At 46.3% G+C, this 16535-nt stretch overlaps 1 protein-coding gene across 1 annotated transcript in view; it reads right to left on the bottom strand.

Annotated features, from left to right (window-relative positions):
• PRKCH (protein kinase C, eta) overlaps window positions 1–16535 on the bottom strand; it is a 134485-nt gene that overhangs the window by 58114 nt on the left and 59836 nt on the right. The window contains exons 3-9 of the mRNA XM_014966572.1: window positions 13567–13717; window positions 12711–12745; window positions 11061–11149; window positions 9280–9409; window positions 8229–8356; window positions 5732–5875; window positions 4838–5011 (exon numbers count right to left, since the gene is read on the bottom strand). Coding sequence (XP_014822058.1) covers window positions 4838–5011; window positions 5732–5875; window positions 8229–8356; window positions 9280–9409; window positions 11061–11149; window positions 12711–12745; window positions 13567–13717 — 851 coding nt within the window. The remainder of the gene's footprint in view (window positions 1–4837; window positions 5012–5731; window positions 5876–8228; window positions 8357–9279; window positions 9410–11060; window positions 11150–12710; window positions 12746–13566; window positions 13718–16535) is intronic.

Genomic DNA, 16535 nt, shown 5'->3' with positions numbered 1-16535 from the left:
CCTTTTCATTCTCATGCATACAAGTAGAGACAAAAGGATTTAAAAGCAAACCACCTGTGCAGGAAGAATGGTTCCTAAACCCCAAAGAAGACAGGACCTCCTTACTGCAAACTCATTTTAATTAAAACATTCCAGGATCCACATTCCCCAGGATTAAATTACTGACTTAGCCACTTATACATATAGCCTCTTTCACCCGTTCCAGGACAGTTGTTGTTAAGGTGTTGGGTGACACCAGTGTCAGGTAAATGGAAACGAGCATTTTTTTGGTGCTTGTGATCCCTAACTCAGGATCCACCATTATCCGCAGGTCAGCCCCAGCGCCTGGCAGCGACTCACAGATTACTGCAGCGGGAGCATAATCCTCTCTGACACTAAAGGATGATTCTAAGGCCCTAGAAAAAGCAGAGGTGAATGGCTTAGGCGAGGTGGAAAGCTCCCAAGGCAAGGCTTTCATTTTAAAAAATAACAATAATTTATAAACCAGAGGTGTAGTGACCAAGGAAGGCTTCACACAGATGCAGCTGGAGCGGGACTTACACCACCTCCCCTGCAAAAGACCAGCAGGTCTCCTTCTTGGCCTTTCACAGTAAAGCAATCTGGAGGTGGAAGTCCAAAACCGTCCAGCCCAGTGCTGGGCACAAACAAGGCCATGTCCAGCTTCTGCCAGCCTGCTGCTCTGCAGCTAATATTTCCTCTTTAGGCTCTGAAAACTGTGAACTATACCAGGCAGAGACAACCCTTGCAGCTTCTACCACCTAGTGGCTGCAATATTTCTCTGTGCCAGAGCAAGGAGGCTGCGTGGAGGTCAGGCGTCCTCCACCTATCGTGGGCAAATAGAGCAGTTCTCACAGGAACCACTTACGCTGCAACTGAGACTAAGTTAGGACCACAATGAGCACAGAGAGGCTGCCCAAGAGCACAGAAAACCCTTCTGAAAGCCATCAGCAGCTAGTGGAAGCAGAGAAAAACCTCAGCCAGCTCCAAAGCAGGCAAGCAAAAGTAGTAGCAACACAGATTAACTCATGGATTCATGGAATTGTCAGAGTTGGAAGGGACCTCTAGAGACCATCCAGTCCAACTCTTGCCCAGAGCACATCATTCAGGATGGCATCCAGGCAGGGCTTGAAGATCTCCAGAGAAGGGGACTCCACACCCTCCCTGGGCAGCCTCTTCCAGGGCTCTGCCACCCTCACCCCAAAGAAGTTCTTCCTCAGATTGGAGTGGAATTTTCCCATGGTCCAGCTTGTGCCCGTTGCCCCTCGTCCTGTCACTGGGAACCACTGAAAAGAGTCCGGCTCCATCCTCCTTCAACCCTCCCTTTAGACACTTGTCAGCATTACTAAGGTCTCCCCTCAGCCTTCTCTTCTCCAGGCTAAAGAGCCCCAGCTCTCTCAGCCTTTCCTCAGCAGGGAGATGCTCCAATCCCTCCAGCACCTTTGGTGCCCCACGCTGGACTCTCTCCAGCAGTTGCCTGTCTCTCTTGCACTGGGGAGCCCAGAACTGGAGGCAGGATTCCAGTTGTGGCCTCCCCAGGGCAGAGCAGAGGGGGAGAATGACCTCCCTCCACCTCCTGGCCACACTCTTCCCTACGCAGCCCAGGATCCCATTGGCCTCTTGGCCACAAGGGCACATTGCTGGCTCATGGAGAGTTTACTGTCCACCAGGACCCCCAGATCCTTCTCCTCAGAAGTGCTTTCCAGCAGGTCCACCCCTGGCCTCTATTGGTGCCTGGGGTTCTTCCTCCCCAGGTGCAGGACCCTACACTTGCCCTTGTTGAACCTCATGAGGTTCTTCTCTCCCCAGCTCTCCAGCCTGTCCAAGTCACGCTGGATGGTGGCACAGCCGTCTGGAGCCATATGCTCCATATGCTTATCTAGCCCAGCTTGTCCAGCCATCTCTTCAAGCCCTGTTCTAGGTACAGCCTAAACAGTGCCAAGAAGAGAGGATAATCACTTCCCCCAAGCTCCTGAAGCAGCCCAGACATTTAACTTCTGTACAACAAGACCGCTCTGCTGGCTCACGCTGAATTGTCACCTACCATAAGGCCTAGGTCCCTTCCAGCTGGGCTCCTACCCTGCCAGTTAGTCCCAGCTTGTCTTGATGCATCTTATGGGATCAGGCTCCGACTTTCCTTTGACAAATGGTAAGAAGCCTCAAAATGGCTAGCTCTTGAAAAATTCCTAAAGGCAGGCCCAGTAGGTCATTATTTACCCAGGAATCCCCACAGCAGACTTTGTTTTTTAAAATACGAACCTTTAATACCACGTCTTCAGAGTTCGGGCTGTAAGAATGATACGTGTGATGGGCTTTCCATGTAATTACAAGTAAAAATAGGTACTGTTTTCTGTAACCCTGCCCTCAATTCCAAATATACGTAACATTTTTAAATATGGCTGCAGGACAACATTTTGAACAAGTGGTTACTCTTATTATTTTTTTTTATACATATATATTGCCTTTTCTGCCAAGTTCATGTTAATGGAGGGGATAACCCAATGCCACATAAAGAATATGCAGAAACTCTAAGTATTGTATCAGCCTGGTTAAGTCCTCCTGGAAAAGCTCTGTCCAGTGAATACGCTGCTGTTGCAATCATTTCTCTGCTACAGCAAATGGATTTAATTATGCTTTTATAAGCCATTTAAATCTGGTTATTCTGGATTGAAGTGGGTGTCACTGAGTGCAGAACATGGGCAAAAAGATGTGACGAACCACATTAGCCTGAAACGTACTTTTCTTCTTGTAATCGCTTCCCTTTTTGGTTTTGTTTATTATAGGAGGGAAGTGGTTTTCTGTTACTGACAATGCAGCCAATGAAGCAAAATGGGATCCAAGTAAAAGAGGAACCTAGGAAAGACTGGAAATAGCAGGGTCCTGCTATGACAAGTACCATTGCCCTGGCACCCCTTCAGAGACTGACCAGCTCTGCATTCCAGGCGACAAGGGTTGAGGGGTTCTTCCCTCCACTCCTCTGACAACAAGCTGGTCCAGAAATTCTTGTTCCAGGCTGCTTTACTGTTTAGCAACCTCCTTTTCATTTCCAGTCTAACTGTACCCATGGCCAATCTAGACTCATTTAACCTTAGCCAGCATCTTGACAGCTTTGTTTCCCTCCTCAGTGTTCGACATCTGCAGACATCAATCAGATCCTCCTTTTGCATTCAATTTGCTAGTCTAAACAGGCTGAGTTCTTCCCTTTTTTCTCCCCACTTTGCTTCATCAGCCCAGAAGACCTTGATTGCACCCAGAGCAGATTGCATTCATTTTCTGAATATGACGGACGGTACTAGCACAGTGACCTTAAATCTTCTCTAAAGTTCATGGGAAATACTCTACAAAGCCCAGGAGCACACTTGCTATTTTCACATCTACATCACAATTTAGTAAGCAAAGCCATAGCAAAGAGCACAGCAACGACTGGCAAAACCCACTGCTATCCTGCATCTGACCTCAAACAGCACACATCAGCACTGGACATTTCTGATATTTTCCATGAGAACTTCAGAAAAGCCATTAAAATTTGGGCCCCGTGTCTTCATAATATGAAATGAAAAAGCAGTTTCCTTGGTTACTAGTGACAACAATGAGCGTTATGTTCCTGCCATACAGCACAGATGCTTTATGAACCACATAAGCTATATATATATAAAAAAACCACAAACACAAATCCAAAACCAACAAGAAAATCACCTCATTTCTATTACGTGAGTTTACCCAAGGGCTCCACCCTAAGCAAGCCCAATTCTTAAACTCCATAGCCGGCTGTTGCATCACTCCAGTGAGAGGAGAAATGGGTGGGTGGCAGGATGCATTTGTCTGTCACCTTATTTTGCATTTATGTAGGAGTGAAGCCACAGTTAAAAGGGCAAGTTTCTCCTGCCTCTTCTAAGTGAAGAACAAGCTCTATTAACATTTAACAATGGACAAAAGCAGCTGGAAAGGAGCCCAGGCCGTTTGGAAGAGCTACACTGCAGAAAATGCTTTGGTCCTAGTAACAGCTGACCTCAGGGACTCCCAAACTAACCTTGCTGGGCCTTGGTGGTGGCCACTGCCTGCATCGCAGTCACTTCTCCCTCCACCACCCCCACCAGCAAGAAGCTACCATCCACATGTACACACCAGAGGAGGCTCTAAGCTGAGCCAGGCAGTCCTCCACTGAGGTATACGTACCACAAGTGACAGCAATGACATCATTTGTCTCATCTGCACAGGAAAAAAATCCCAACTGTACACAGACCTGATTCAGTGTCCACCCATGGAAGTAAGATCCTCTCCAGTAACCCCAGGTGGATCTTTCATTCAGTTCTGAGCGATATGCAAAGGCTGGTAGATACAGGCAGCTTACCCTGTATCTGTAAGGGATACCCTGTAAGCTTACCCCTGCTTCCAACTGCAATTCACTGAGCTTGCAGATAACTCAACGCAAACGCAAAAGCAGTACTGTTAAAATTCAGGTTTTGGGACAGCAGGGCCTGAGATCCCACAGCAACCAAGAGGACACTGTAGGTCTGTAGACATTTGAACACATACGTTTGGAAACATTCAATGGCACAGAGGCGTTGCTAAGGAAGACACAAAGAAAGGCTTCTCTGTTCTCACCATTCTGTTAGGGAGGCTAGGACAAGCCAGGATTTTGTTTGCCAAATGCCTAAATGCCCAGTAGATGTTAGAGGTGGAATATAGCAGAGTGTTCTGTTCACCCTTGAGCAGAGATGCTTCTCCTGGGCCTAAGGTGGACATTTATAATAGGCTGGGGAGCAAATACACTGGAGAGTGCCCCTGATCTGAGCGTACCAGCCAGTGTCAGGAGGAAGGTTGCCCGGGCTATACTTACAGGAGTCTGGAAGCAACAGTAGAGCTTGGTGAGGAATGGGTGGTTCCTTGCTAAGGAAAGGATGCGTTTCTCGGTCATGGTGCATTCAACATCATCGTCTTGGAGAATGATGTCCTTCTTCAACACCTTCACTGCATAGAGCTGCCCACTCTCTTTCATCTTGGCAAGCATCACCTAAACCAAAGGGGAGGGTGAATTGCAAAGGCCGAGCTCTCAGTGAGCAACATAGAACTTCTCACACCTTTTTGCACTAGAAAGGTGAGTTACCTCCTGACCAGGCTTGTGGGTGAGTCAGCCTGTTAGTATGGGCATCAGCACACAACTGCTGACACACACACTACTGTCTGCAGCAGGCTTCCCCAGAGAGAAGTGCCCACACACACTGCTCCAACATCTGGCGTGGGGCTAGGGGTCAAAGCTGTGCCAGGGCAACCCCCCCCGAGTAGTGCCATCTATCCCACTTCCCTCCTCAGTTATCAAACTCAAATGCACCGTTTCATGTCGGCTTTGGGGCAAAGCAGAGAAACAAAATCCCCTCCTTGCTAAATGTGAAACCGCTGCCTTGTTCCCTTTAAAGGCAAAGTCTTTACATGCTCCAAGAAATGCTGCCCAAATGAGTACTAATGCACACACTTGTAATTTCTGGCACAGGCCCTGGCATGCAGCTGTTCCTTTGGTTGCTAAAGTGGTGGGCAGGGGGGTTGTGACAGCCAGTTCTTCACTTTGCTGTCAGCTTTCTTCCCTTTTCTCCCTGCTCTCTGTAACCAACCTTGCTGCACAAAGCATACTCCACCAGACAGCCTGTGTGCCACATTAAGAAACAACTTCATCTACCTTGGGGCTTCTTAAATAAGGAATGTGGTTTTCCCCAAAAGAGCCATGAATAACTCTCACCTTTCCAAAACTGCCCTTTCCCAATACGCGAAGGAAGGTTAAATCTTTGATCCCAAGTTTGCTCGCTGAACTTTCACTGACGTTGTTGCCATCTTTCAGACTTCCTTTTCTCTCACGTCTCAAAGTAGATCTTGAAACCAGTTTCTGTGGAGGAAAGTAAATAAGTATCAGTCTGCATAGAAATTGTACTTTTGCCTCACAGGTGTATGCAAGTAGTGCAGCCTACCACCCTGGGCATTTAGGACCTGTTCAGATGCACCGTAGGGCCACTGGGACAGAAAGCACCTGGATACCACTACCCCACATAGTTGTTATGTGAGAACAGCCAACCTCAGCACTGTGCTCAGCTGTGCCGGGATGTCAACAACACTGGTTCCTCACCCGGACATTTTAAGTTGTAAACCCACTGTCCAGCATATTCAAGGGGCAAGCCCACCCCTCTCCGTTCTCACTCCCCAGGAAAATAGGGCAATTCCAGAATCCCACGGGGTTGGAAGGGACCTTTGGAGATCATCTAGTCCAACCCCCTGCCAAAGCAGGGCCACCCAGAGCAGGTCCCACAGGAACATGTCCAGGTGGGGTTTGGAATGTCTCCAGAGAAGGAGACTCCACCACCTCCCTGGGCAGCCTCTGCCAGGGCTCTGCCACCCTCAAAGTGAAGAAGCTCTTCCTCATGTTTAGGTGGAACTTCTCACATTCAAGTTTGTGCTCATTTCCTCTTGTCCTGTCCCTGGGCACCACTGAAAAAAGACCAGCCCCTTCCTCTTGACACCCTCCCTTGAAGTATTTATAAGCATTGATCAGATTCCCCCTCAGCCTTCTCTTCTCCAGACTAAAAAGACCCAAGTCCCTCAGCCTTTCAATGAATGTGAAAGTCCAGGTCTCCTATCTAACATCAGATGAAGGAGGACTGCATAATTTCTGCAATATCTGAACGCTGATGAGATCTAGGACCTGGGCAGATTTCATCTGAATCTCTTAGGTTTCCATCTGATTTTAAGATCCTTACTCAAAACCCAGTTCAGCAGGAACCAAACTTCAAAATATTTTTCTTTCCCACAGCTGGGCTGCTGCTTCCTCCACTACTGTAAATTCAATGGAAGGCTGTTCATTCCCATCCCAGCAGCGAGGGATCTGCATTTTCAGGAACTGCACCAGCATTAGCACAAGTTTCTAGAGCCTCTGTTTTTGCAGTATATGGAGATCAGGTCAACCTCCAGCGTCCTCTGTTTGGAGCTCTCTAGGTATGAGTAGGCATATAAACCAGGAATTTATCAGCCCAAACAAAGCCACACGGAGACTTCTTGAGCTCCACCTTGTGACTACTTTGGAGTAAAGCAAAATTCTTCCTGCCCGGAGGACTTGTCTCACTGCCACAGAACCAAGAGCGTCCAGGACAGCACCCAGCAAAACTCCCAACAGATTTAAGCTTACAGCACAGTTTGAACACTTACCTAGAGCCTTTAGCTCGCAAATAACGAGAAGAGATTGTTAAAAACCAAGAACAGCTTTTTATTTTCCTGGTTTTGTTTCCTTTTGATGTGCAGATTATGCAAACGACAAATGCTACAAAGTGCTGATTTTTACAGAGCTGAGAAGGGAGTGTGGGACTTGTAATTCCCACGATAACTGGGTGGTTTTGGTCAAATAGAAGTAAATAGACCAACATTTTGGTATTGGGTTATCGTGGTTTCAAGCAAACTCACTTTTTAAAACTGCTAGCAAAGGAAACATGATGAAAACTCGTTACCAAATGACAGTTCTGATTTCCATTACCCTTTATGGGCATTTTCACTCAAGCTCTTACAGTATGTTTTAAAGTCTCTGACCAGACCCAGATACACAACAGCTGGATTTTTAGGATGTCTTAAATACTGAGAAGCAGAAACTGTACACATATGCCCCAATCCTGGCAACAACCTCACCGGGACTCTGTCCTGGACAGCAAAGATCAGAGCTGATGTTGTGTTGACAGGGACCACAGATTTTAGCCAGGGAAGTGCAGTGAAAAGTGAAATGGTTTCCCCAAAATCACTCAGAAAAACAACGACAAAGCCGTGATGAGAACCTAGGCTTCTTTCTGAGCTCTTCTTTTGCTCTGTCACAAGCCACATAAGCAGACAGAGCATTTGTGCTTGCGGTAAAAGTAGAAAAAGTTATGGCATGAGTTATATTGATCACTAATTAGTTAGGGGTCTCACTCTCCTCCCATTCATGCCAAACAGATAAAAGAGTGAACGGAGTTACACCACTGTGAAACATAAGCATCCAACAAAGCAACACCTATAGATTAAAATACCCAGGTTTACCCAGGTGGAGACAAAGCATCCATTTTCCAGGTGAAGTCTTTGCCACAAGCCACAGACAGTAACAACCTGCTCCTGCAGCCCACCACCGTCGGTCATAACTTAAGTCTCTGACTTCTCCTGCACCCATCCAGAGACTCAGCTGCAAATGTTTTAAACAGAAGGGGGCGGGGGTAATGAAAGGGACTCACCGAATTTGGGGAAATGCTCCCTGGTTGCAGGCCCATGCACGCCAAGGTTTTAGCAAGCTCTGCTGCGTTCACCCCACAGTTCGGTGCGACGTTGGCTTGGCATCGGATGTGGACGTTCATTTTACAGACTGACAGGGGTGACGGTAGGGATGGAAAGTAAAAGCAAAGGAACAACTGAAATAACTTGGAGGGATTTATTGCTGAGAAATGATTTAGCAGTTCTGCTCCAGAAAATACACCCATCTGGATCTACTCTGTGTCTTCAAACTAAAGAGATCTTTGCCACCAACCTCAGCAGAAACAAAACTAAGACTCTCGTAAGAGAATAAATTCTGAAAAATCAGCAATATACCCTCCAAGCAGGACATCACATTGCCTGAAACTATTCATAAGTGCATGTTTGTCAGGTGTATAAGTATCACTGCAGCTATGCCTGCAGGTAAAATTAGGATTTATAATGCCACAAAATTTGCAACAAACTTTCCCTGCATTTCCAGGTATCTAATTTTAAAGATATATTGTTCAGTGGGAAACTCAAATGTTTCTTTCTCTCACTCATGGACACACATACACCCTCTTGTGGGAGACGAAGGCAAATGGAAACCCCATGCGATTTTACAGTCTGGATGACTGAAACAAAAACGTCATGCCAGGACATGCTTTGTCATCAATTAACAGTGTGACAAGGCAGGGTAGTCAACCTAAAGCAATGACCTTTTTTTCCCCTCGAATGCTTTTTCACTGCCTTATCTCAGAAACTGAGCAAAAGCCTCCAAATAAACAGGGAAAAATGAATGCAGGAAGCAGCAAAACCCAAGAATATTTTCAATAATCAAGTTTTAACTAAGAAAGCCACACTGAGAGTACCAAGTAGAGTCCTTCTGGAAGCTTCAGTTTAAAAAGTAGATTAGCATTTTTGTTAACTCTTGCAAAGATGAATATTCATTGCTCGGCTTTCTCTTGAAGGTTGCACAAATCAAGCCCACATAGTGCATCAAGAGTTTAAAAATACATCTATTTTATGAAAAGGCTACAGTAAGAAGCTGCTCACTTTTACACTGTAGGCCCTGACGCATGATCCCCCAGAGCAAGGAACCACAGTGGTCACAGAAAGTCGGAACTTTGTAGTTGTGGACGCTGAACTTATGAGGAATGTTGATTCCAAACCTCTGTTCGGTCACCTGAGGAGCCCAAAAGAAAAGCACAGATTTAAAATTCAAATATACGTATATACATGTGCTGATGTTCATCTACATACGGCATTTAAATGCAAAACTATGAAAATAATTCCAACTCAGAAAATGTCCCAATCCATCCCCTCACTGATGTAAGTGAACGTTGAGTGACCAACCTCCCCTGCTGCTCTGGCTTCGCTGCTGGGCAGGATGGACTACGTGACAAAGCAGATTTTAAAGAGCACTGCCTAACCAATTTCAAATTCTTAAAGCCAAGTTAGAAGTGGGTTACCTCATCACAGATCTATCACTGTGAAGTGCCACACAGAAATAATGCCAGCTACAGCACTTTGTTACTAACCCCTTTTTAAATTATCAACTTGCATACTATGTGCAAACGTGCAACTTTAGGTCAAACTGTTGATTTTATTAAACTTAATATAGAATAGCTTTCCCAGCTCCTCCTAAAACTCTCATTCCTCTTCTCACCCTCCTCGATGTGAACAGTCTTTTTTTTCAGGGCCACGTTTTGCTTTATCACTTGCTCTCCTCCCCATTTTAACCTCGCTCTTTTCCAATTGTGAATCATTCAGATCTCAAAGCCACATTAGAAAACACTACACGGGCTGAAGAAACGAAAGCCCATTTAGCCTCCTCACTGCTTTCTGCTTTCGTTTCTCAACGTGCAGATCCTGGAAGACCGAGGGGGAACCCACAACTCCCCAAAGAGTCAGGGGCAAAACGGAAACAATGCGTTTAAAGCGAGCAGTGCCTCCTCATGCCTAAATGTGTCATAAACCCTTCATAATCCTAAGAAAGGGGTGAGGAGACTCACTATTTAACTTGCTCTTTTATCCTTAGCCTCGCTAACGTATTTTCATCAGGCCTGGCAAGGGGTCATTTTAAGGACTTTTCAAGTCTAGCTCAGCAGTTTGGAGGCAAGAAATAATGAGCAAAGGCAAGTGCTTATCTGCACTGGAAAGAAGGTTTCTGCCTGGCAAACAACACAGAACTACCCCTCATCAGTTAAATTTTACTCTAACAGTTATTAAACAATTTGCAGTTGTAGAAATGAGACGTGCAATGTATAGGGAAGTTTTAGGTGGGGATGTTACTCCTGTCAAATACAGCCAAAACTAAGAAGAAAGAAAACCTTCAGAAACACAAGTTATGCAAGGCTTCTTTATTACAACACAAATAATTTCATAGAGTAAAGGTGTGGAGCAATGACTAAACGAACACTTTAAATTACCAGAAAAGAAAAATAGAGACATAACAAAGAGCAGTGGTTAGATTTTAAAGCGAGAGAAATCCACATTAATAACTGGGCACCTAATTTTGATGCAACACAGTTAACCATGAAATACAATCACCATGGAAAACAGTGGATATGCTATTTCTTGATGTCTTCCAATGCAAACACCATGCCTTCCTAAACTATGAGCTAGTCCAAGCAGTTACTGGAATTAAGAGAAGAACAACCAGATGGTAGTGCATGGCCATTAGGCATGTCCCCATCACTCTTCCTCACTTCAAAAAATCTACGACTAAAGATAACACGGAGTAAATTCTATTATAGGATAACCCCCTGCAACCCAGAAAAACCTCAGGATTCACTGTTTGTGATGACCCAAAATAAACCACACCATGACTTTACCTTGAGATCAATCTTGTTTGTATTGTTTTGGCACGTGCAAGCCGTAACAATTAGATGATGGCAGCGCTTGTGTACAACACAGGTGCAAACTAGGAAATAAAAGAGGCATGCTGAAAAGAGCTGTTGAAAGACTCGGAACACATCAACCCATAAGCTGGTTTCTTTAAGGCTCAGCTATAGCATCAGGACACAATAAAATAATCACAGAAAAATAATCAGTGGCTTGGAATTTCCAAAGTCTCAAGACATGCTCCTCTAACCCACTGCAACATAAATCGTGCACTGGATCATTCATACAGCCTAGAAAACAGCTGTCCATATGAAATACGGGTGATGCCCACAGAAACAACAGTGTAACTTCACAAATGAACTTTTAAAAAAAAAAATAATGTTGAAATTACCCAGTGGAGAATACTTCTCACAACATACAGAAACAATACCCAGGTCTGAGATAACAAAAGCCATCCCTACATCTCCGTGGCACAGCGCCTCTCACACTGGATACCCTGCCCGGGTTAGTTTGTCATTAAGGCATCTGAGGAGCCGGCTAACTGCAGCAGAATGGTGTCTGGACTAATTAGCTAGTCCGCATCAAGAGGGCTAATCAGCCCTAAAGCAGAGTTGGATCCTCTCCAGGTCTGACGCCGGTTTGGCGGCAATGAACTGGGATTCCTCTGCTCCATAACCCAGCATGTGCTGTAGACACCACCAAGGGCTGGAGCTACTCTCTAGGTAAGGACATTTTTTGCAATGGGAACTGTACATCGCAGGTGTGTTGCAGGGCCCCCCACTATTCTGTTTGCTGCTGACTCGAGCTTGCACTCATAAGAGTCTATCAATAACATTCACTTTCACCCAGAAATTTGATGCAGGATATCCATTTTGTTTATGTGTAGCCTCCTTTCAGATGAGGACACTAGTGCCCTATTTCATTGCACAAGGAACAGACTGTGTTAGAAGGCTGTACTAAGGGACCATATACCTGTGAGGAAAGTGATAAAATAATAAAAAAAAAGAAAACTTTACCACAGAAAATGGGAAAGGAAGAACAATAATGAAGTGCAAACAAGCATCACGTACATCTATAATACAGCCATCCAGGCAAAAGCCCACAAAGCTGCCCTTTGAAGTCACATCCCTCGTTTCACTCTGTTGAATATTGGTGAAGAAAGAAAGAGGGTGGCCATTCCAGCAGGATACTCTGTGACCCAGTACCAGCCAAACCCTGTCCTGAAGGGACCCCAGATCCCTCAAGCCCCACTGAGTGTTTCATATTATTTCTTATTTATTTTTTTGTCAGAGTTAGGTTGATGGTTGGACTAGATGATCTTTAAGGTCCCTTCCAACCTAGACGATTCTATGATTCTATGATATAATCAACAACTCAGTGGAGCTGCAGAAGAGGAAAACTGTGGGTGAAACACAGCAACCGGACTCCTCGGTGGTTGCATGAAGGTAGGTGGTTGCTCCTGTGTGCGTGCCAGCTGTCAGCCTGACAGCTGCTCAAATGCAGTGTTTTGGCAGGCTGGGGAGGAAGAGAAGCGGTGACTTCAGAGCAGCTTGTGACCACAGGATGTCCCAGCAGCACAGAGAACTGCTCCTGAGACAGCACATCCCACACACCCATCGGGCAGGAGCAGAGCACCTTACCTTGGCACTGGTATCCCTGCTTCCCAAACACGCCCCTGTTCAAAACAAAATAGGAGCATAATTTAACATCAGAAAGCCAGCCTTCTCACAGATCAGTTACAGAAGAGAGAGCCAAAACGCAAGAGGATCCCAAACGACCAGATCCCCGGGGCAAAACTGCCCAGCAATAATGGTGCAATTCAGCACAGGGGTGTGAGAGCCCAACAAAGCCCTACAAGGGCTATAGATCACAGGGCAGGCTGTCAGCATGCATGTTATTCCCCGTATTCCCCCCTCTCTCTAGTTTCTGAAATGCCTCACTTCATTACAACACGCACCACACTTATTAGACAGATCCCAGTAGCCCACACCCTGCTATTATCTCCCCCACTCTGTGCTCTTGTGAGACAGATTGAAGTTTTTCCTCCTTGTTCTGCCTACTCCCCCCATGCACATCACCCCACACATACCACCCCACAACTCTGATGGCTTTTCTATCCTCAGGCATTTTCATCAGTCTTCCAAGCGACTGTTTTTTCTCAGTTTAATCTCAAAGCTCCACTCCAGTTAATACCTGGGCTCTTTCTTCAAGTTACCTGGGTTATTTCACCCCCCCCCCCCAACAAAATAACATCTAGGCTTACGAGTGAGGATGTTTCCAGCATCCAAGATGATACACATCACCTCTGCTCTTTCTGCAGCAGACTCCAGACTGCAACTTAAGTCTACCCTGCTAAAGCTGACCGCCCAGGGGAATCACACCAGTGACCCTTAGCAAAGTGCTGGGTGACCGATTCAGGATGGAGGGGTGGCAAGGCAGTCCCCAAAACGCCAAGGGGTGGGAGGCACCACCCCACTGCGTTGAAGCTGCTCTTACCAGATGAACTCCCTGCAGTGGGAGCAGTAGGTGGGCTGTCGCAGGTAGGTAGCCATGAATTTGTGCCCGTTCACCTGGTGCACTCGCCTTCGCATCGCCCGCTGGCGCTTCCGAGTGAGGTTCTTAAAAATTCGATCCCTTTGGAGGGTGCCTGTGCAGGGAATAAAAAAAAAAAAAAAAAGCAACAAAACATTAACATTCTCATGCACCCTCATTACTCCTGTTCTTGCTCTGGCACAAAATGCTTGCAAAGGCCACAATTACACCCCTGGTTTAGAAGCCAGGAGAACAGTCTAGGAGGAGGACAGCACCTGGGACAGACAAGGGAGTTAATTGCAAAGGCCCCTTTAGCTCAAAATTACATTCTTCATGTAGAAAAAAAAAATGCCTCTTCCCATCTTCGCTCCCCTCCCACGTTCAGACATGTCACTAATCCATTAATTCGCACGCTGTAAACAGACCAGAAGCTCAAGGTTAATGCGTTGTTGTAATTCACAGCTTTTTGGGCAGCAACACCTGAAAACACAACTACGTGTGACCAACCGACCAGCCCCCTGCTTGCTGAGCCACAGTGAAAAGGCTTTATCCACCTTCCCTATTCTCACGCTACACCTCCCTACCCACCTTTTGTAGGAAATTTGTTTCCTGTGTTGGACACAAGGGCATAGCCTAGTTTTTCAAAGCTCAACATTTTTATTTTTTTTCTATGTTGGTCAATAGCTGCCACTCAGCTTTCTTTAAAGGGCTCGTTTTCCAAGATGTTAAATTACATTTTAAAAGTTCCGGGAAGCACAGACCCAGGAACTGCTAGCATTCAAATCTCAATTGTTTCAAAACTTAATTTAGGGTTGGTTTTTTAAACTTGCTTAATTCAGCCACGTAACAACTTCCTAGTCATTTCTCCGAACTGAGCTCTGGATGAAGCAAAGCCATCCCCACGCAGCAGCAGCCATCTGACTTGCGAGTCACGGCCAGCTGGTCCCCGAGATCCTTGCACACACCAGCTCAGACTCTGCTGAGCTTCACAGATCAAAGAAGCCTCATCTGGGGCACACTCGGCTCCTAGGAAAGAAATTAAATGTGCAAGTTTTCAAGTTAGTAGGGCCTTTCCTTTGGAAAGCAAATAACAAGCGCATTTTAGGGACACACACTGGAGCCTGCTAGAGGAGAGTGTGCATCAGCGTGTGTCCTCAAGACAGAATCACAGAATCTTCACGGTTGGAAGGGACCTTAGAGATCATCGAGTCCAATCACACACACACAAAAAAAAAGGAAAAACAAACAAACAAAAAAGCAAAAAAAAACCCCTCAAACAAAAAAACCCCAAACCCCACAAACATACACAACCCAACAATCTCAGGCACTAGAGTCTGCCCTGAAGTGCCACGTCTACACGTTTCTTAAATCCCTCCAAGGATGGTGACTCCACCACCTCCCTGGGCAGGCTGTTCCAGTGCCTGACAACCCTCTCAGGAAAGGAATCCTTCCCAATATCTCATCTAAACCTCCCCTGCCCCAACTTCAGACCATTTCCTCTGGTCCTGTCATTATTCCCTTGGGAGAAGAGGCCAACCCCCACCTCTTGACCTTCTAAAGCTCCAGAATTGCAACCAGAGTGCAATGAGGTCTCCCCTCAGCCTCCTCTTCTCCAAACTAAACATGCCCAGTTCCCTCAGCCTCTCCTCGTGTGACTTGTTCTCCAGACCCCTCACCAGCTTGGTGGCTCTCCTCTGGACACGCTCCAGCACCTCAATGTCCTTCCTGTGGTGAGACTCTGGTTCCAAGTGTCGACTGGATGCCAGACACATGCCAGCTATTCCAAGCCTGCAGGGATGCCACCAGACAGGAAGGAACAGGCAGTCCATAAACTTCCCATCCGTGGGATCATCCTGGAGCGGTGGATCAGCAGCAGTACCCAAACACAGCTGGTACCCCACCGCATCACAGGGGGCAAAGCATTCCCCTGCTTTCAACTGGCTTTGTTGGTTAACAGCTGGGGGTGGGAGGGCAGGAGGGGGAAAAGCTGTCAATGATGTGATTGAGGCTTGAAATGTAAGAGTCCCACATCACAGGCGAATTTCCCGGTCCTCTTTGTAGAAGTGGAGATAAGGGAAGCCATCCTGTCAGTACTCAACCCAGCCACTTCAAAGGGCTGGGAGCCATGCCACGTTTTCCCCTCGCTGCTCCTGCCACACAGGTTTAGAAGCACAGCCAGCCTTGAGTTCAAGGGGTTTTTTTCCCCCCCCCCGCTGTGTTCTCCCAGCCATTTCTGCCTGTGTCCCCTCCATGGGCACCAGTGGAAGACTCCTATCTGCTGGTGTAACTCCCACATGGAGCATGGCTTGACTTTAAGACGGCTTGCATTTGTTATTAAAACAGAAATGCAAGCTATGAATTAGGATTTTCCCATTAAAACAGACAAACAAAAAAAAAATGAAAAAAAAAAAAGAAAAAAAGAAAGGATGTAAAGGTAGGGCTGATCCAGGCACTTAACAGAAACCTGCTTTCTTCACTGCAGAGCTTCAAGCAGCTGGACAGAGAGAATGGCACAGAAAACCCTGCCTTTCTAGAGATGTGCTTGAATATATGTTTAACTCTCACTGAAGTCAACAGGACTCGGAGGACCACAGGAACTGAATCAGAACCCTGGTCCTTCTAGTGCAGCATCCTGCCTCTGTCAGTGGGCAACCAGAACCACACGATAGCAAGATGGAAGAACCCTGCAGCTGGGAGATAATTTGCCTCTTTGCCAGACGCGAGATGTCATTTTGATCTCCAGAAGTGAGAGCTGATGTGCGGGGGTTTAACATCCCTTCCAAACATTCAATCATCACTGCACAATTTCAATAGCCTCATTATGCACCGTAGGAAACATGACTGAGAAGGACTTCAACCAGTTCATCCTTCTTCCCCAAAAGAAAGGATCAAGAGCCAGTTGCTTCATTGAGCCCAAACCTCCTGCAAAGTCA

The sequence above is a fragment of the Calidris pugnax genome, unplaced genomic scaffold (genome assembly GCF_001431845.1).
Source record: "Calidris pugnax isolate Ruff unplaced genomic scaffold, ASM143184v1 scaffold74, whole genome shotgun sequence".
Lineage (NCBI taxonomy): Eukaryota > Metazoa > Chordata > Aves > Charadriiformes > Scolopacidae > Calidris > Calidris pugnax.
The sequence above is the reverse complement of the archived record's forward strand: the minus strand, read 5'-3'. Positions and strand labels throughout refer to the sequence as shown.